Here is a 20,457-nt window from a genome sequence, read left to right as displayed (position 1 = left end):
TCAGCGAATTTAACATTACAATGGGTGTGAGGACTGGCCACAAATTCAGAATGAAGGCAGAAGACCATGCAAGCAAGATAAATATCTGGGTAAACTAAAGCCTGGTCTATACATAGTTTTTATACCAGTATAACTATGTTATTGGGGGAGGAGGTGATTTGTATTTTTAATCAAAACAATTAAATCAGTACAACCCCTAGAGAGGACTCAATTATACCAGAATAAGGTGCCTTTTTACCAATAGAACTTATTCCCCTTCCCATATAAGAATAAACTATTGTAAGCATTTTTAGACAAGTATAACTGTGCCCACATGATTGGGATTGTGCCGCTTTAACTATGCCAATGTAGTTTGTGTGTAAACAGAGCCTTGGGATTTGTTGAATAACAGAACTGAGAACAACCTCTCTTATAATTTTAATAGTACTAACTAATAAAACACTTTGAGATACAGCTTGTATGAAAAAGGATTTACAAAATAAAGGTGCATTATACTGTATTGTTGCTATTTATTTTGCTTAGCGCTGACCATGTGCTCAAACTTGTAGAAGACGTGCAGATAAAGGAGATCCCTGCCTAAAGAGCTTACAGTGGAAGGCCTTGTCTATGCACAATATTACCTGATTCAGGAACTGGTACAAATCACCATCAGTGGCCCTACGAGTAGACAAGGGCAAGTCATGGTTTGCCCCAATTTAGCTAATCACTGTTTCCCGTGATTCCTAAAGCCTTGTCCACACTAAGGTAGAAATGTTTTGTAAGATACCAGAGTTGTCATCAGTTCAGTTGAATCTGTATTAGCCGGCCCATCTACACTGGGGCTCTCAATGGTGCTGTCTGGCTCTAGTAGCCATTCTCAGCACCATGTCAAATAAACCCATTCAGAACAAGTCAGAGAGCCAGCTAAACTATGGCTTGTCTACACCGGCAATTTACAGCACTGCAACTTTCTCGCTCAGGGGTGTGAAAAAACACTCCCCTGAGTGCAGCAAGTTTCAGCGCTGTAAAGCACCAGTGTAGACAGTGCCCAAGCACTGGGAGCTACGCTTCTCGTGGAGGTGGGTTTTTTAGAGTTCTGGGAGAGCAAGTCACGTTAAAGGGCTGCCAGTGTAGACTAGCCCTATGGCTCCCAATGCTGCTAATCCAGTGTTAGCAATGGTGGGTGTGACAGACAGGGCTGGTGCAACCACGAGGCGGACTAGGCTGCCGCCTAGGGCGCCAAGTGGTTGGGGGTGCCAAAAAGCGGTGCCCCAAACATTTTTTTTAAACAGCGGAGCACAAGGCTGCCGCTGCTCCCCGCCTCCCGGCTCTAGAGGGGCTGCCTGCGGCACGGCCAGTCCCTCCCCCCGGGGGAGCAGCCGGTGGCGGAGCGGGGAAGGGGAGGGTCTAGCGCTAGCAGTTGCGCCTTCTTCCCTGCGCCGCGGGCCGAGTCGGGCTCCCTGCCACCCCCAGGGTTCTCAGCGGCGGCGGCAGCAGGCTCGGGCACGGGGGTGGCTGGCTGCCTGTGCTGTCGCTCAGAGCCCCGGGGCAGCGGAAAGCCCGGCCCACAGCGCGGGGAAGAAGGCGCAGCTGCACTCTGCTCTTCGGGCGGAGAAGCTGGGTGTCTACTCCGCCTGCAAGGTACCTAGCCGGGCCGCAGGGAGCCGCACGGGCCTGCGGAGCACAGGGAGTGGGCAGGTCCAGTCCCTGGCCTGGGGAATGGTGTATGTGGGAGCAACCCGGGCACCCCTCCCTCAGCCAGCGCCACCCCCTCCAACACCAGCCGACCACCTACCTTCTCCCCTGTGCACCCCCCGCCCCAACAACCCACCCTGTCCTGCCACTTTTGCCTCTGGGCAACCTCCACCCAGCAACACCCCCACCTCCCCCAGCCAGCCACGGTCACCTTCACCCCTGCATCAACCTCGGGACCACCACCACCACCTGCCATCTCCCTTCTACCCACTCCTCCCTTGTGCAAACCCCTCCCTGCCACCTTCACCCCCCTGCAACAACCCCAGGCACAGACATATCCGACACACTCCCTCCTGCCCACTTCTCCCTTATGCCACTCCCTCCCTGCCACTGCACCCCCTGCAACGAGCCCCTTTTGCCTCTGTGCAAACTCTTCCCTGTCACTACATCCCCGCCCCCTCCACCTCTTGGCCACCTCCACCCCCTGCAACAATCCCATGCACCCCCCTCTCTGCCACCTTCACCCCCTGGAAGAGCCCCCATACGACCCCCCTCTTTGCAGCCCCCCGTACCCCCTGCACTTTGTGAACATCTGGGCCCCTGGGGGGAATTTGGCCGTAGGAAGGTGGGGGCTGGACATCGGAGGGGGGGGCACAAGGTGGAAAGTTTCGCCTAGGGCGCAAAATATCCTTGCACCGGCCCTGGTGACAGATGTGACAATATCCTGGAAAAATCTTGTTGAATTAAGTTTAAGTATCTTTGGAATCCATTGTAGTCAATGCAAAGGTTATGTATTATTATGGGCCTGGATGATCAAAGGACTCTATTGAACAATGTGGCAGAGAAGAAAGGTCTTTTGGGACACTGAGTGAAGTGGATTTCCTGGGAAATATCTAGGGGGAGGTGAGTGCAAATTCCACCCCTCCCTGGTTACAGGAAAACCCAGGCTTTAGCCACTACAGTTTAAGGAAGAGACCATTGTCTTCTGATTATCTGTTCCTAGAATCTGAAGATCAAAGGCCCAGGCTGTATAAAGGAAAGACTAACCTATGCATGAGTGTGCTTGTTCTGAACTGAGGCTGTTATGAACTTGTAACCTCAGAAAAAACTCCTTGGTGTGATTTGAAGTACTGACTTCTAACAGAGCCCCTGTTGGAGTTGGGGAGATGATTTCTGGTAAGCTTATTAGCATGTGTGTTGGTTCTTTTATTGTTATATGCTTTCACTTTAAGAATAAATGTGCTTGCTTAGAAAGGGCTGTATGGTCATTTATAACTGTGGGCAATTACACTGTTCATAGACACTGAAGAGAAAGCAAAGCGCAGACACTGGCCTGCTTAGTGCTTGGCTACCCTTGTGAGTTACAGTGCTTTAAAGGAGCCCCGGGCGCACTAGCTCACTACCCGTCCACACTGGCAAGACACGTAGAGCGCTCTGACTCCGCGGCTAGAGCGCTCCTGGTACTCCACCTCGGTGAGTAGAGTAACGTTTGATGCGCCCCCGCTGGAGCGCCCCAGCATCAGTGTGAACGAGGTGTTGCATTACTGCGCTCTGATCGGCCTCTGGAAACGTCCCATAATCCCCTGAAGTCAAGTGGCCACTCTTGTCATTGTTTTAGATATGCCATTTGAAAGCTCCGTTTGACAGCCGGCATGCTTATCTGCTCCGAAAAGCAACCATTACTGTGGAATGCTGTGTGTGAGAGAGAGAGGCGGTGGGGGAGGGGGAAGGAGGTCTGCTGCTGTCTGAACTTACAAGACAGCATGCTGACATGCTCTCAGCCCCCCAAAAACCCACTCTCTCCCCCCACATACACACAATACACTCCCTGTCTCACATCACCCCACCGCACCCCCATTTGAAAAGCATGTTGCAGCCACTTGCATGCTGGGATAGCTACCACAATGCACTGCTCTCTGTGGCCGTTGCAAGAGCTGCTAACATGGCCACACCAGTGCGCTGTCAGTGTGGACAGACTACAGCGCTTTCCCTACTGCGCTCTACGAAGGCTGGTTTAACTCAAAGCACTCTACATCTGCAAGTGTAGCCATGCCCTTAGTCAGGAGTGAGGAGAGAGACACAGGTCTCCACTCAAGAGAAGTGATGGCAGGGGAGCTGGGAGCCTAGAGTGGGTGCCTTTCGTGGACTGCGAGGGGGAAATACAGGTGCAGTTGCCCTGAACTGTGACAGTGGGAATGTGTTGAAAGGATTCCCTAGTGTAGACAAGGCTCCCAGATGCATCTGCATTAAGACTTTTCACGCCACTGATCTACAACCAATGAAGCTCTGCCAATGGTAATGATGATGGGGAAAAATGTCTGTCCCTGTATACATTAGTACTGCCACTGTTGCTAACACCAGTGGAGCTGGACTAATGCTAGACCAATGATGCAAAAAGTGCTAGTGTACAGAGAAGGCCTTCACTGCAAGCACAGGTGGCAGTAACTTTGCTCAGCTACCCCAGTGGTCGTGATGGTGGGAAAGAGGGGATGATGCTATATGTTATCTCCATGAGAGAAATTTATTGTTCTAAGAATTCATCTAACGTCCTAGTATGCTTGTAAAACACTTTGGGCCTGATCCTCTGTTATGTTTGTTGACTAATATATGCTGGCTAGCATATAAATATATATCATATTAATAATATATATATATATTATCAGCACTATACATATATTAGTATGGATTAAGCACCAATAACATAAAGCACAAATATTGTAACAGTGATATAGCCTAAACTGGCCTATACCGTAATCCTCTTCACTTATGCTAAGTAACCTATAACTCCTTGGATTTGCTGAAGTAAGCATTTGACATAAGTAGATAGGAAACTTGTCAAAATCAAGATACATTCATACTATGTCTTAGTACAAGCTAGGGAAGTACCTTCATAGACCAGTAACTGGAATGCTAGTATCCAAAACAAAGACAAGGAAGGAACAGAACAAGAAGTTACGGAACTGGGTAGTGATCTGTAAAGGGGGGTAACTTGTAACATCATCACATAAATAATCCCAGCTGAAATGTGTAACTTTGGGAGCACCCCTTATGTGTAAGGTGAATGTAACTTTGCTGCACAGGATTGCTCTTTGGAGACTGGTATCATATAGAACCTTTTTCCTGTGCCATGCTAATAAATCTGACTGACACTGCTTACTTGGTCTCTTGGGTATATTTCATAATGAACCAAAGTATGGTGAAGCAATTGACTATACAATTTATTAACACTTTGTGCCTTCATTTACAGTGGTGCAATATGCTACTATTCTGACTTGGTATGGTTTTACACGGATTTAGCAATGATGTGAATGACTTCACAATGAAGTTCACATACACGCAAGTGCACCAACCAGTTTCTAAGCATTCTACAAAGCCTTGTCTACACACAAGTTATACCACTTTCGCTGCACCAGTGTAGTTAAGCAGTACAATCCTAGTGCTAGCATGGATACAGTTATTTCCATATGAAAAGGGAATATGCTATATGGGTATACAGTACCTTTATATCGGTATAACTAAGTTCACATAAGGGGTTCTACCAGTATAACTATCTGAATAAAAAAAAAAATCGTACCCTTAACCAAAATAGTTATACTGGTACAAAACAGGACTTTGAATCTGTGGGAACAGCCTACACTCTGCAGCTCTAAGAACTGCTTCAGTCAAAATTATTTCCATCTAAACTGGTTTAGTGCCAGTGTGGGTGGGAGCTAGCTGAAACAGTGCAACTATTTTTCCTGCTACTGCCCTGGTAGCCTTCGGAAGCCTTTGGAATTCTGGGAGCTAAGCCCGGAATTGTGGGATAGGTACCCAGAGGACACTGCAAATTAAATGGTTTGGAGCAGTACTAGTTTGGACAAAACTGCATCAACTCAAACCAATTCAGCGTGGCTAGAGTGTACTCAGTTAACTGTACTTAAATTGGTTTAATACAACTGCTTCCATTATAACTGGGGTAATTCTCTAATGTAGAGAAGTCTCCAACTTCCAATGTTTTTACCAACAAGTGAGTCAGACAGTGGAGGATGCCAAAGCCTTGTCTACTCTAGAATTCCCACTAGTGCTGTTCCTCCTAGAGCAACTGAACTGGAGCAGCACCAATGGGAGTTTTCCCCCCTAAAATTTTGTAATGTAGACAATGTCAAAGACAAATACAGAGAAAACAGGACAATGTGGGAAATCCAGAGAAGTATCCATGATTTGAGGGACAGAAAGGAGAGGACACAGAGGAGAGTGGGTTATTGTTGTTGGTGTTCAAGCACAAGCCAGGGCTACCATTGTTGTTATGAACTCATGACTGTAGCTACTGATTTATATTGTATATGGATCATATCCAGTAGTATTTTCCCTGAGTAAATCAGAACCTTGACAAGACCACAGGTACAATCCTGCTGTATTCCAGTAGGAGGTTTGCTTGAATAATGATGAGTTGGAAGGACTGCATGATTGGACCACGTATCACTAAAAGAGTTGGTTACCTTTTCCTGTAATACACATTGTTTGTTCAACTGGTATTGAGTATGTACAGCTGATGGCCAATGTATTGTTTGCTTTGATTTCCTAGTAGGTGGCTTGTGCAAGATGGGTACCCTCACAACTACCCTGTATGTGCTGTTTAAATTGCTTTTTGTCTAACTTTTTCATTTGTCATATGATTGACATAACTCAAGTTTAATATTCTGCAAAGTCATCTGTTTACCAAGCACAAGATATTCTACTCAGTGTCCTTGCTGCTGGGCCACATTTATACTCACTATAGCAGGACAGATATTACATTGCTATTAATAAATAATTATGCGGTTTGCCTTAATAGAGCCTCTCATCCCAAAGGACTCCAAACCTTTTTACAGACAATGGATCAAGTTCTACCACAGTTACAACTATGCAATTGCTTAACAGGGTTAAATGGGTATAAAGGAAGGTGCAAATTAATTATAGATTAGATCCATGAATCACTTCACTACCACTGACGTTACCTCTACTTCTGGGGTAGACGTGCTGCCAGTATTTTGGTACCAGAATGAGGTCCTGACCTGGCTGGCCTCTAGGTGCTACTGTAATATAAATGTTTAATAATGTTTAGACTATATTCCTGAAAAATATACTGTAAATATTTAGAGCATAGCAGAGTGTTTAATCTGCATAATGTGAAATGAGAGAGGAGGCAAAGACCTTATCAGAGGAGCTGGGGGCAACCCCCAGTGACGTATTTCAAAAATATCTGACACTAGATGCATTCCAAAGGCAAAACATTTGCTCCTTAAAAGTATTTACATGAACCCTGGGAATAAGTTGTCTCTGGCAGGAATGGTTTAGCAGCACCCACACAGTGGGGGAATTCCAGCAGAGACAGAGAAATGACCCCAACTTTCCTTTAAATTTACAGGTGACATTTTAACAAGGATTTCCCAGGAGCCACCTCAGGTACATCAGTGGCTGTCATGCAGCAGCTGTTTAGCAGCACACAGTAATACTACACAACAGTTTCAAGCAAGGACTGAGGAATATCATATTTAATACATTGTCAGAATTCAAGTATTGACAATTTTTAACTGGGTGGAAAGTTAGAACTCTTTCCAGAGGGATAAAATCATGTTGCCAGTACCGGTAACTCTTCTAGTGCTGAATGCTAACGAGTTTTGAAAGCACATTGTCTTTCTGTCTAGACTTGCTCTGCCCCACCTCTCCTAACCTTGCATTAGCACCAGTGTTATACCCAGGGTGCGTTCATATTGCAGTTGTAGGCAGGTAGTGGAAGAGCAAATTGCTTCCAGCTCATGGAAAAAGAACATGAAAACAAGTTGGCACAAGTACCCCAAGCTTGCCAAGACCAGTGAGAAAGAACAGAGTTCATATTAAATACTAGAACGGGCCTCCATGGTCATTCAAGCCTTGATCTATCTTTCTTCAAGAGGGAAGCCAATTGTGAGATTATTTCTTATTTCTTTATTTGGTATTTGTATTAGCCTAATGTCCAGAGGCCCCCAACTAACACTGGGTTTCCATTGTGCAAGATGTGTACAAGCAAAGAGAAAGGGACAGTCCCTGCCCACAGGACCCTCTGATTAAAACAGACAAGGCAGACAAAAATCCCCATTTTACATATAGGAACCAAGACCCATGGAGTTTGATTATTTTTTTCCACACAGAAACTGGACTCAGACCACCAACTCATTTCACAAAGGTCACTGAACAGCCCTGGATTTGAAACAACTTTTTGTCTGTTTCTAAAGCAGGCTGGCTCTGAACCATCTCAGGCCTGGGCCACACTAGCCCTTTGTCAGCCATCAGTCTAGCTCAAGGAGCAGTTCCACCTGCAGATCAAAATGGTGGAAGCATGGTAAAGATAGGGCACAAGAATTTTTATCTTTGTGTTGTCTAAACCGGGGTTAAGCAACACAGTTGTAAGGACACCCACACCCATCTACACCAGAGCCATCTTCAAGGACCTGTATCAGAAACAGACCAGCAGTGGGGAAAGTGCTGTAAATTCCCAGTGTAAAAGGGTCCTAGAGGGGACAGTGAAATACTGTGTAACCAGTGCTTTCTGCCATCCAGTTCCCCAAGTTTTCATACTGAAAACAAAACAACCTACTATTGCAGGTGAAAGGTCCATGTTTCATGACAAACTATTGCTACACAGAAATACACTATGGGTAGAAGAAAGGTGTACTCCCCTACAGGCACATTACAAAGCTCCAGCAGCAACAGGATAGACCAGAATGAAATTCTGTATAGAATAATACTGGAGAAACTCCTATGTCCCTCCGGCTTTACTGCCATAATCCAGGACAGCACTGTTTGTTTTCAGTCCTTGTTACAGACTAATTCACAAAGTTTCTTCCAGGCAAAGGTGAAGCATGAAGAGGGAAACAAACAAAGGGAAAAATAAAGAAGAGATGAGACCCATTTACTTTCTTTGTCACAGTGGCTGACAATTTCCATCAGGCTACACTGGCACCCTGAGCAGAGGTGGAAGTTTGAGCCCATTTCACCAGCTCAGGGAAGATTTATGGACCACCTTATTTCAGAAATATTACACTCCACCTTCCAAAATTGAGACTCCAATGACTCAAAGAAAGTCATTACTCTCTAAGCCATTTTACAGTATTTGAATCCACAAGGATTTTCATTTTTGCAGAACTAATGCCTGAGTTTAAAATCAAACCGCTCTCGAAGAGATCACTTTGAAAAGAGTGAGGGAAGGAAGTGCTAATAGATAAAAAGATATTTCTGTAAATAATGTTTTTAATATTTACATCTTATATTGCATGCCAGTGTAACCCACACACTTCCTGGGTGTGATGTTCTGTCCCCTCTAGTGGCACCCAAGACCAAGTAGCACTTAATAAGTCTGCTACAGCCTTAGCTCATGCAGTAGAGGCTCATGCATTTAGCTTTAGAGGTTCCAGGTTTGATCCCAACCGCCAGGGTTTGTCGGTGTTACACCAGTATCTTATATCATGCCCGGATCTCCTATATAGGCATTCTTTCTTACCTATTTCACTGCAATTGCAATACAAAAATAATACTTACAAATAGTGAATGGCAGAAGGGCAAGTTGACCATAGACAGCTGGGAGTGGGAGAGGTACTATCAATCAGTAATGTGAAAACATCATTTCCTTTTTGAAAATGTAGCCTGAATTTATTTTGCCAAACCAGCATAATCAATAATTTCACCACAGGTCTGGAAATAATGTTTGCTAGTTAATTGCTGCTACATACACATATCCTAAGATGAACAAAACATGATGTTCACTCAAAACTATTGTTTTTCTTTTTGATTTCATAGATTCTGACCCTGCAACAGACCCCCCCCCATGCCTGTGTGGAATCCCATTTTGTTCTATGGGGTTGAACGTAGAGACATCGTCCACCCAAGCACAGGCGGTAAGAGAAAGGCCTTAGTTAGGGTGACTAGATGTCCCGATTTTATAGGGACAGTCCCGATTTTTGGGTCTTTTTCTTATATAGGCTCCTATTACCCCCCACCCCCTGTCCCGATTTTTCACCCTTGCTGTCTGGTCACCCTAGTCTTAGTAAAGGAGTAGTACATTAAGGAGGGCAGGGGGATATTCAGAATTTGCAGGACTTTCCCAGGCAAATTCTAGCAATTTTATATTAGATCAAATTTGAGGTCTAAAACCTTGACATTCTCTTTTTAACTCCATGGTAATTTAAATTATCTGGGACATTTAGATCTACATTATAAAACCAAAAATAACAGGAGTACTTGTGGCACCTTAGAGACTAACAAATTTATTAGAGCATAAGCTTTCGTGGGTTACAACCCACTTCTTCGGATGCTACTCTGAAACCTGTCATTATAAAACCATTAACACATACTTTGGCAGGCAAAGCATAAATAATATGCAATCTAGAAAAAAGTCAAAGGTTTGCTATAAAGAATGATCAGGTTCTTTTACCCAAAGACAAGAACCATTTCTGGTCAGAGATATTAAAACACTGTGGCAAAGCTTGCACTGCAGATACTTGCACTATACCTGGCCTGTGAATAGAGAACTAAAGTTTGTTAGAGCTGGTTCTCAACCCTTCTTTTAAAGACTGAAAATGCCCATTGACACTAACATCACTAATGATAACTTAGTATTACTATGCTTTCTAGTAGCAATGTAATACTGTAATACTATGATGCAATACATAGCCATGGCAATGAGCCCACAGAACTGCAGAAAGAAACTAAATAGCCACTATTTGATTTGTTTACCTCAACATACCTTTGTCAGTTAGAAAGATGACTCAACACATTTTCCCTAATTTACATTCTCTCATTTACATTTAGAGGGCCAAATTCTGATTTCAGTGACACCGGTGTAAATTTGAGAGTAACTCCACTAAAGTCAACCTCGATAGAAAAACAAATACTTTACATAGGAGGCCAGGAAGTTAGGGTGATCAGCTGTCCCAATTTTATAGGGAAAATCCTGATATTTGGGGCTTTGTTTTATATAGGCGCCTATTACTCCCCACTCCCTGTCCCAATTTTTCACACTTGCTATCTGGTTACCCTACACGAAGTCAATGGGGTAAATCCAGTTTACACTAGTGTAAATGAAAGCAGAATTTAGGCCACAGTTTTTACATGTTAAAGTATAATTAAATCCGAAGATTATTTTTGTAAGTGTTTGCCTATTTTTCAGTCCTTTCTTTGTATATGATGTTGATTAAGGCTCCTGTGTAAAAATATTTCCTTTATTATCATAGTTTCCTGCTTGCTTCGCTGCTTTGCATCTGTTGATGTTTGTGCCCTGCTCAGGTTATTTTTTAGGCTTATTGTATAAGACGCAACCTTCCAACTGTGCAAGGTACTAAGCTGTCATTTAACACAAAGAGTAAATGGTGAACGGTTTCTCTGGTGCCGCCCTATGCACATATGAAAACTCCTGATTATTTTCTCCCTTTTATCATGAAACAGATGTTTTTCCCCATTTTGAACCTAACCTTTTAGACACTATTAGGGCCTGATCTTGACAGGTGCTAAGCATCCAGGCCTTGTGGGTATTCATCACCTCTCAGGATGAGGCCCCCATGGATAAAATCCTGGTCTATTGAAGTCAATGGCAAAACTCCTACTGTAGTCAACTGGGCCAGAATTTTACCGCATAATTAGGGCCCTACAAAATTAATTGCCATGAAAAACACATCACGGGCCGTGAAATCTGATCTCCCCCCCCCTGAAATTTGGTCTTTTGTGTGCTTTTACCCTATGCTACACAAATTTCACGGGGGAGACCAGCATTTCTCTAATTGGAGGTCCTCACCCAAAAGGGAGTTGCAGGAGGTCACAAGGTGGGGGGTCATGGTATTGCCACCCTTACTTCTGCGCTGCTTTCAGAGCTGGGGGGCTGGAGAGCAGCAGCTGTTGGCTGGGTCAGCTCTGAAGTCAGCGTCGCTGCCAGCAGCCACGCAGAAGTAAGGGTAGCAGTACTGCAAACCCCCCCCCACACACACACACACACAATAACCTTGCGACCTGCCCACAACTCCTTTTTCAGTCAGGATCCCTACTGTAAAATTTCAGATTTAAATAGCTGAAATCATGAAATTTACAATTTTAAAAATCCTATGACCGTGAAATTGACCCAAATGGACCATGAATTTGGTAGGGCCCTACCCATAATGTTGCAGAGTAACTAGTCTCAACATCACGCATTTAAAAGTGAACTCTTTCAACACTCTGAAAAAAGAGAGATGGGAAATACTGCTTCCTAAAAACTTCCAGTATGTTGCCTTAACGAGGTGTCTGATACAAACGACTGATGACATCTCAAAACCCATAATCCCACATTTTAGCACTAAATCATCTCAGTTTCAGTAATCCTAAAATACCAAAAATAGTGCTTCAATAACGCTGCCTCCCCAGCAGGGCTTCCTACAGGACACTAACACAACCCAGCTCGCTCTCTCTCACACACACACCCCTCTCCTTAGATTGACTGATTTATTTACGCACAGGGAAAAGCTCCACGGGGAACCTCCACAAGTGCAATGGGTGGCCACAGATGCTCCTCCCATCCCCAGCCATGGGGATCCCGCACATGCTCCCAGACCCCCGGAGATGCTTCCCGAGCAGCCCTAGTCTTCCCAGCGTGCGCAGGGAGGAAAGGGCGTCTGGGTGGGACTCACTCACCCAGGGTTTTGACCGCGATCTGCCTGGTGAGCGGTGGCGGCAGGTTGATGCAGACCAGGTCCACGTCCTGGTGCAGCAAGACCTCGTCTATCCGGCTGGTGTAGAAGGGGACGCTCATCTCCTTGGCCAGCTCCTCCGCCTCCTCCTGGGTCCGGCCCCAAATCGCTTTGACCGAGAAGCCCTCGTCCTTCAGCAGCGGGATGATGACCCGGGCGGTGAGGCTGGTGCCGAACACCCCCACCCCGGGCAGCATGGCTGCTGCTCTCTGCCCCTGGCCGGCTCGGCGCCCCCCTTCCCCCCGTGTGCGCCGTCCTCCCCTGCCTGCCGCGCAGAGGAAGGGCGCTGAGCTGATAAGCGCCGCGGCAGCGAGCGGCACTGCAAGGAGCGATCAGACCCAGCCCAGCGCTGCCGCCGCCGTCGCCGCCCTGGGAAGGGGGACACGCCGCCCCCGAGTCCAGCAGCAGTGGCCGGCACGCCGCCTGGCAGCTGGTCCCTGCTGTGCCCCGCGGCTCCCGGAGCGGCTCAGCAGCAAAGCAGCGGCCCCAGATGCTCCCCCCTGCTTGCCCTCCATACCCGGATCATCACACAGCCCAGGGCGCCTCTCTTCCCCACCACACACACAGCCCCGAACCCGGCCAGCTACCTCTCCAGCCAGCGACACGGGAAATTGCTGGGCAGCCAACAAGTTGTATAGTGAGGAGGAGGAAGAGGAGGAGGCGGCGGCAGCAGCCTGGACCTTAATCTGCATCTGCCATGTTCACCACAGAGCACTCCTGATCACTGCGAGAAAAGGAGGAGTTTTGCTGTCACCTACTGCTTTCCTGCAACGCCCTCTTTAGAGCTCACATGTCATTGGCCACCACTCTGGTTTCTTTCCCAGTGCAATCGAAAAATAGCACCAATTGGCTGGCATGCCCTTGGCAGGGGGCAGCAGAGTGCTGGTGGCACTACATGGGGCAGGAAGATATAGACGCAGGCAGAAGGATGGGCTTCTATTGTACCTAGATCCTGAAAGGCTGGGCTTCCTCAGTTCCGCTCCCCTCCCTCACTCTTTCACCACCCCCTATCCGGCTGCTGCAACCCTCTCCCCTGGGGCTCAGGGCTTGTTAGGAGCTTACTCAGCCTTCCCTCCACTTTAACTCTTCCCCCACCTATTTTTGTTCTTATTGTTCCTCTTGAGATAGGAGACCGAATATACAGAGCTGCCAGGTCTGGAGGGAGACTCTCTTCTTTTGCATCTGTTAGAAGGCAGGGGGGTTTTAAGCCTCTCCCTTTAATAAAGAAGGATTTGGCTGCACATCTTTCAATGACATCTAAAATCTTAATGATACCTTTTGAAACGTCTCTCATTCAAGTTTTCTCTGGCGTACCATCATAAAAAGAAGATTGCTTTGCTAATGCTAACTGCTCCCACTTTAAAGCTTGTAAAGGGGGCCCAGATACCAGGGTACTGGGAGCCCTATAAATACAGGGAATGATATAAATACATTAGTAGTAAAATACACTGTTTGTAAGACAAATAAAATACACTAATTACATTTCTTCACTAACTTTAATTTTGTATTTCGCCCTAGCTGGCTTTTTCATCTCCTTCTTCTCCCACCATGATGCAGCTCCCTCCTGACAAGAGGTTCTGGCCATAGCAGCTGGCAGTGGCTTCCCTGGCAGCATGTTTCTTAAATGTTCCTCATTTTGAGGGACATCACTTATTTTAGTCCCAAAGTTACCTGCGTCCCACACAAATATCGATGTCCCCTCACTTCTATCATTCAAAATTATTTACATCAAAAATAAGGAATCATGAAAACTGAGGTTACAGAAAGTTATATGCACAAAAGGAAGGAATTATTCAGCATTTTAAGCATTCTGAATTAATAATTTTTGACCCCTCATTCTGAGTGTTTATCACACATTGTGTTCCACATCAGGCCTTGGCAGGTTGAGAGATATACAACTCAGGAATAGTGTTGCCAAAGGGCCAGAGGTAGTCTGGGAGGGCCAGCCAGGAACCACTGCAGATGCACAAATTGGCTTGACCTCTGTTGATTCACCAAGATCTGTACAGATCTCTGGAGATCCACTGCTTTTGCAGGATAAACCCCCTTCTACTTCCACGGGGAGAATGGATGAGCAAAAAATTTCTCACCCAGTTCTGTGCTGCTCATTTACACTGGTGTAAATCCAGAGTAACTCCACTGAGGTCAATGTAGTTTCAATGGTATCATACCTGAGAGAAAAATCAGGGTCAGGAAGTTCCTTGAGCCCATGTCAATGTCACCTTGGTTTTCAGTCAATGTCACCTTGGTTTTCTATTTATTCTCCACTCTGCTAACCCCTATACAATGAAACCCATCTAAAGAAACCATTTTATTATTCTCGTTTCTTCACTAATTTCCTTTTGCTTTTATGTATTGCATTGCAATGCAATTGAAAACATTTTTTTCTACATTAGATTCCTGGAGTTGTGCCAGGGACATTTTTGCAACCATAACTCACCAATATATGAAAATTAAATTCAGAATCAGAAGCAAGCATTCCCTTTATCAGCTGCTGCATGGAGATTCTGTTTTTTCTGCCCTCATCTGGGGGCAAAGACTTCTTTACTGAAAAAAAGAACAGAAGCCTGGAGGATCACTACAAGTTAAACAGTCTTGCTTGCTATGCACTCTGCGCCTTTGAACTAAGCACCATCAAACTAAACTGAGATTGATACACTTGAGCTTAAAACAATTGAAACATGATCCAGGTCCATTTGTCAAATAACCACAGCAGCATTACCTTACCTTAGAATGTCAAGGTCGTATTGGGTCCTCAGTCAGACGCTCAAAACTATTTATAGATTATGTTCCTGAGATGAGTAATTTGGAAATTTTTCTTAGTCTTACTGTCCTTGTCTGTGTATAAAAATAAACCCAAGAATGTAGCTAAATCACAGGAATAGACTGGGAATGGAGAGTGAACTATGATTTATTAATTATATATTTTATATTACTTCGGCCCCCAACATGGACTAGGAACTTTATAAAAATCATAGAATGAGCAGGATGTTGTACTAACTTCACCGCTCAGTCACTTTCATCCTATCCTTCACCCCTGATCTACATGTTATCTGTTTAGATTATAAAATCTTCAGAATAGGGACCATATCTGTATCTTTGTAGAGAAGTTTCTTGTTTGCTAGTTGTTTTATTTCATTACCTCCTATTTTGTTAACATGTCTTTATCAACAAGCTCACCCTTACTGTATGTCTCCACTGCAGTTAGCCTAGTCCAGATGAGCAGCCATACCACAAAGCCATATCTGAGTTACGGTGTCCTCATTGGTGCGGCTGTGCTGGCTCCCCCATGTGTGTTGCTAGGCCTCTTGGGAACGTATCCATAGTTCTTTGTGCGGCAGTAAGTCAACCCACTCTATGATTCTTTCCCAATGAATCGTGGGAGAATGTGTCAGTCCTTCTGGGCACAGGGAGGGAATTGTAGGAAGGTGTTGGAGGACTATCCAAGTGATATAGCCTGTGACCTCACTGCAAAGTGGGCAGGTTACTAGCCTAAGTGAAAGGGGAACTTTCCATAAGGGAATGTACAATCAGAAATCCTGCCTACATTCTAATACCTATATTCAAAGAGGTCTCTTTGTATTAGATTTATTCAGCATTCTGTATCCCTAAAGCATGCAGTCCTTGCAGATAGGAACTGTTATGGGCACCTGAATAATCAGCTGCTGCAAGAGAAATGCAGGAACCTGGCACTCTTTTGAACTCAGTCACCTCTTGGTAGGTAAAAGCTTCCAGTTGACCTTTAAGATGTAAGATTGCTACATGTATTCTGTTAGGCTTCTATCCAAAGTCCACTGAAGTCAAATGAAAGATTTGGGTCAGGCCCTTAATGGTCTGAAGCAATTTCTTTTGTATCTCTCTACACTTAAAAATTCTGTTCATTTTAAATCTATTTTCACAACAATTGTACAACCATGATATTCTATAACTATGGTTCTACAACTTTTTCATACACCTGTTGGAACAACAGTGAGTAAAGCTGAATAATTCATAACTTCTGTGATATCAGGTAACAGAGCTTGCTGTCTACCAGAATAGTTTTCAAATCCCAGAATTTAAAACATGAATTAACTCATTTCCTTTTACATAAATCTGGGTCCTCACGCATCAAATGGTTGTGAAAATTCTTTAAACCAGTTGGTTCCTTCTGGATTTTACAATTTGTGATGATCATGACTGGGCTTCTGTAGCTCTGAGAGCTGCAACTGTTTTACTCGAAGATAACAGTGATTCAGAGATAAGGAAACTTGGTGATTCAGACCTGTCTGGTTCTCCCACTCAAACCTTATTGAGTCACACATATGTGCTGCACTAGAAACGGTACATGAGCTGAGCTGCTCAAGTTTATACAGATAGATATGAGATTCCAACACATTTTGCAGTTTTTCAGACTATTGAGAATTTGTTCTTGGCAGGAGCCATACACTTTATTTCAAGTCTCTTTAACTGCATTTCCACTGAGACAGCTCACAAAGTTCTCGTACTTTTATTTAAAAGGAAGAGCTGTGTTAACATTTATTGTATTAAACGGCCCAGTGTGAAAAGGGGAGCTCTGCAGCAAAGTAGGCTGTATAAGCTAGTAGAGGACTCAAATAAGGCTTGACCCTGCCCCACTTAAGTCCATGGGAATTTCCCCCAGAAAACAGAGCCCATTGGCCCTTGTTCCCTGAGCCTGTTCAATGTGCATTTGAAGCATACCAATTCCATTAGTCTGAAGCCATTCTTTAGAAGATACGCATCTTAAGTGTGTAGCGTTATAGGGAAGCAGTGGTGACTCTGAAATCCCCAGTCATTGACATAATCCTTGTACAGGCATTTGTATGCTGTGCAGCTAGGAGCCCTTCACTAAAGGACTGCGGGTCCACAAAAAGGGGTTGAATAATAACACCACTTAGCACATAGAATGATGTTTTATGCATAGATCTCACAATATTTTACAATGGTGGATAAGTATTATTACCCCCATTTTACAGATGGAGAAACTGAGGGAGAGGGAAAGTAAGTGCAAAATTTTCAACAGCGTCTCTTCATTTTGGGGCCCTCAGTTTTTAAGTGCCTGTCTCCAGCTAGCCACCAAAAATGAAGTACTCAGAATTAGTGGCACTTGAAAATGTCAGCCTAGATGACTTGCATGACAGCATGTGGGACCCAACTCAGCAAGGTATTTAAGCATCTGCCTACCTTTAAGCATGCGAGTAGTCCCATTTAGTTGTTCCAAATGCTCCATGCTGAATCGGGGCCATAGTAAATCAGTAGCATAGAAGCCCTGAATTGTGAAATCTAATTTTGGGCCTAAGCACTAGACCATGTCATGACTCATACTATTGTAACTTTAGCGCCCTTGTGGCCAAGATGGAGTCTGCTTTGCAGGCAGCTCTGGCCAAGAGAAGGCGCGCGCAGGAATGCAGCAGGAGAAATCCCTTCCACCCCAGGGGCACCTGTTCCAACCCCCCCAGAGTGAACACACCCACCCACAGGAAAAGTACAATGGATATAACAAGGGAAATATTTATTTACAGAGGGATGAGAGGAGAAAAACAACAAGGGAAAATATAGGGGGAGCAGTAGAACAGGGTTGCATCCAAACCAAGGCCCCACAGGCCCAGTGGTAGCACAGTCTGGAAGGGCAGACACTGAGCAATGTGTCTGCACACAGAGTTCAGGAGTCCTGAGCAAAGTTTCAATATAGTGGTGAGTTTTGGGTGCTCCTGGTCATCTTCGGCACCAGTGAACTTTCCCCAACAAACCCCTCCGGTGCCCTCTTCTGCTGCTCTCTGCAAAGCCACACAGAGCGACCACCTCCCCACTTAACTATCTAGCAACCTCCCTCCTTGTTCCAAATGCAGAGTCACAAGCCCCAGTACTCACAGCCCCATGCAGCTCTGGGCAGGCGTGATACTGGGTCCAGCTCCGGCCTGTCCTTCTCGGGCGATTCCTCCCTGGCACAGTGCTCCTCCTGGCTCCTGTCCGATCGGCCCTGTCCTTCCCAGGCCTCGGGCAGGTTCTCTCCTGCTTCACTTTTCCAGGGCCTGCAGGCTGCCTCCCCCTCTCCTTGGAGCTCCAGCGCTGCCCCCTGGAGTTTCCCTCCTTTTTTTCCTTACTCTCCCCCTCCCCCCTAGGAAAAAGATTTAAAAGGGGCCATGCTCTCTAAACCCCAAAGGGGTTACACTGTATGTTTGTAAAGTGGTGTAAAAATGAAATATGCTATATAGCTAATAAGTATGTTTTTAATTGATCACATTGCATTACTTGCACTGTGGATAAGAAGTTAAGAACATAATACCAGCCATACTGGGTCAGACCAAAGGTCCATCTAGCCCAGTATCCTGTCTTCCAACAGTATCCAATGCCAGGTGCCCCAGAGGGAATGAACAGACCAGGTAATCATCATGTGATCCATCCCCTGTCGCCCATTCCCAGCTTCTGGCAAACAGAGGCTAGGGATACCATCCCTATCCATCCTGGGTAATAGCTATTGATGGACCTATCCTCCATGAACTTATCTAGTTCTTTTTTGAACCCTGTTATAGTCATGTTACTTTAGGAAGAAGATAGTATGGCATTGTGAGTTTTTTAGACACTTTGAAATATGTAAAATAAAATTAACTTGCTTTTAAGAGTTATGAGGTATCCCATATAAAATATGTTTAAAAGAGTCAAATTAGGTGGTAATCCATTTGTATATAGGAGCATAGCAATTGCTAGACTGGATCAGACCAGAGGTCCATCTAATCAAGTATCCTGTTTCAAAAAGTGGCCAGGACCAGATGCTTCTGCGAGAAACTTTGGAGTAGGCAGAAAATATAGCAACTCCAAAAAAATAATGCAGACATGCAACGTATGTTAAATACTGCAGCCAGGAGAGATCCAAAATTTACTCCAAATAAATAAATCTTGTTCCATAAAAGAGTGGACAGTGTTGTCAGCCTGCTAAGCCAGGCTTCCAAAATACTGAGAACCAGTTACATTTCACAACAGGAAGTGCTGCTGTTCTTTACCTACCCCTCAGTGATTCAAAAAGCCTAGGCACACATTTCATTTTTACCTTTTGTAAATACACGAGGAGTGAGCTAAATGGACACTCAACCCCAGGAGCAGAAGAATTGATAACATTCTTTTGTTTCATCTATTTGCTTCTTTAAAGAGGACTGGCCATGTTCCAGTGCAGGGTTTTGTTCTGCTGGGTTGTTGTTGTTGTTGTTTTGGTTATTTATATCGCTTAGTTTAGGAACTTGCTGCCCTCCCTTGGCCCACCAGAGCCCAGATTTATTAACCTTCCAGGCACATTGAAAAGCCCCTTTTCCCCCTCCTCTCTAAGGCTGTTGAAGAGGGTATAGGCTGAGGTGGATGTATTTATGGGGAGTCCTCTGTATATGTTGTGATGTTTAATATATGGGATCGGCACCCAGAGCATTGGATGGGCAGCTAGAGATTTGAAGAAATAAAAATAAAGAATTGTTCTTGCTTATGTGCCATGCAAAAAAGAAGAAAACGAGAAAACAATTCTGCTTAGACTGGCCAGGTTAGGCAGCTATATACCAATAATCAGCATGTTAACATATTCATATTCCAGAGCAATTTTTGTAATGTGCTTTCAAAGAATTCATCTCTGCACAGTTGTGATCCCTTCAGGTTTTCCAACAGTGCTATAGCATGTAATACTATGCCAGGCCATTTAACTCTGCAACTGTATTTTCTAATTCTGTCAAGCTTTTTGGGATAATAGTTTGCATGAAAGAGAGTACTCAAAATAAAGTTACAAGGACAGATCCAGATCCTGCATGAGTACAATTCCAAGGAAGTCGTCATGTCTGAAATGACTTGTACTGTTTGGCCTAAGTTGTTTATTTGTTAAATTCACTATTCTAAATAATTTATTTGTTAAATTCATTCCTGGAATAAACCCACTGAAGCAAATGTATTTTCATCAAGGATAAATTTAGCCCATTATATCAGTCCTATGACAGCTCATGGAGATTCGCCTTTATCTCAAGTGATAGAACTACTGCTTTTGGGACTGAGGGTGCTTTGTTAGAGTCCAGGCAGAACTGATTCCTTATAACTCAAAAATTAA

The 20,457-nt window shown here is 44.7% G+C and overlaps 1 protein-coding gene across 1 annotated transcript in view; it reads right to left on the bottom strand.

Annotated features, from left to right (window-relative positions):
- The window catches only part of GFOD1 (Gfo/Idh/MocA-like oxidoreductase domain containing 1), a 112,748-nt gene extending 100,160 nt beyond the window's left edge, over positions 1-12,588 (bottom strand). Inside the window, exon 1 of the mRNA XM_065398935.1 lies at positions 12,328-12,588. Coding sequence (XP_065255007.1) covers positions 12,328-12,580 — 253 coding nt within the window. The 5' untranslated portion in view covers positions 12,581-12,588. The remainder of the gene's footprint in view (positions 1-12,327) is intronic.
- Positions 12,589-20,457: the final 7,869 nt, after the last annotated feature.

This window comes from Emys orbicularis, chromosome 2, assembly GCF_028017835.1.
Source record: "Emys orbicularis isolate rEmyOrb1 chromosome 2, rEmyOrb1.hap1, whole genome shotgun sequence".
NCBI classification, from domain to species: Eukaryota; Metazoa; Chordata; order Testudines; family Emydidae; genus Emys; species Emys orbicularis.
The sequence above is the reverse complement of the archived record's forward strand: the minus strand, read 5'-3'. Positions and strand labels throughout refer to the sequence as shown.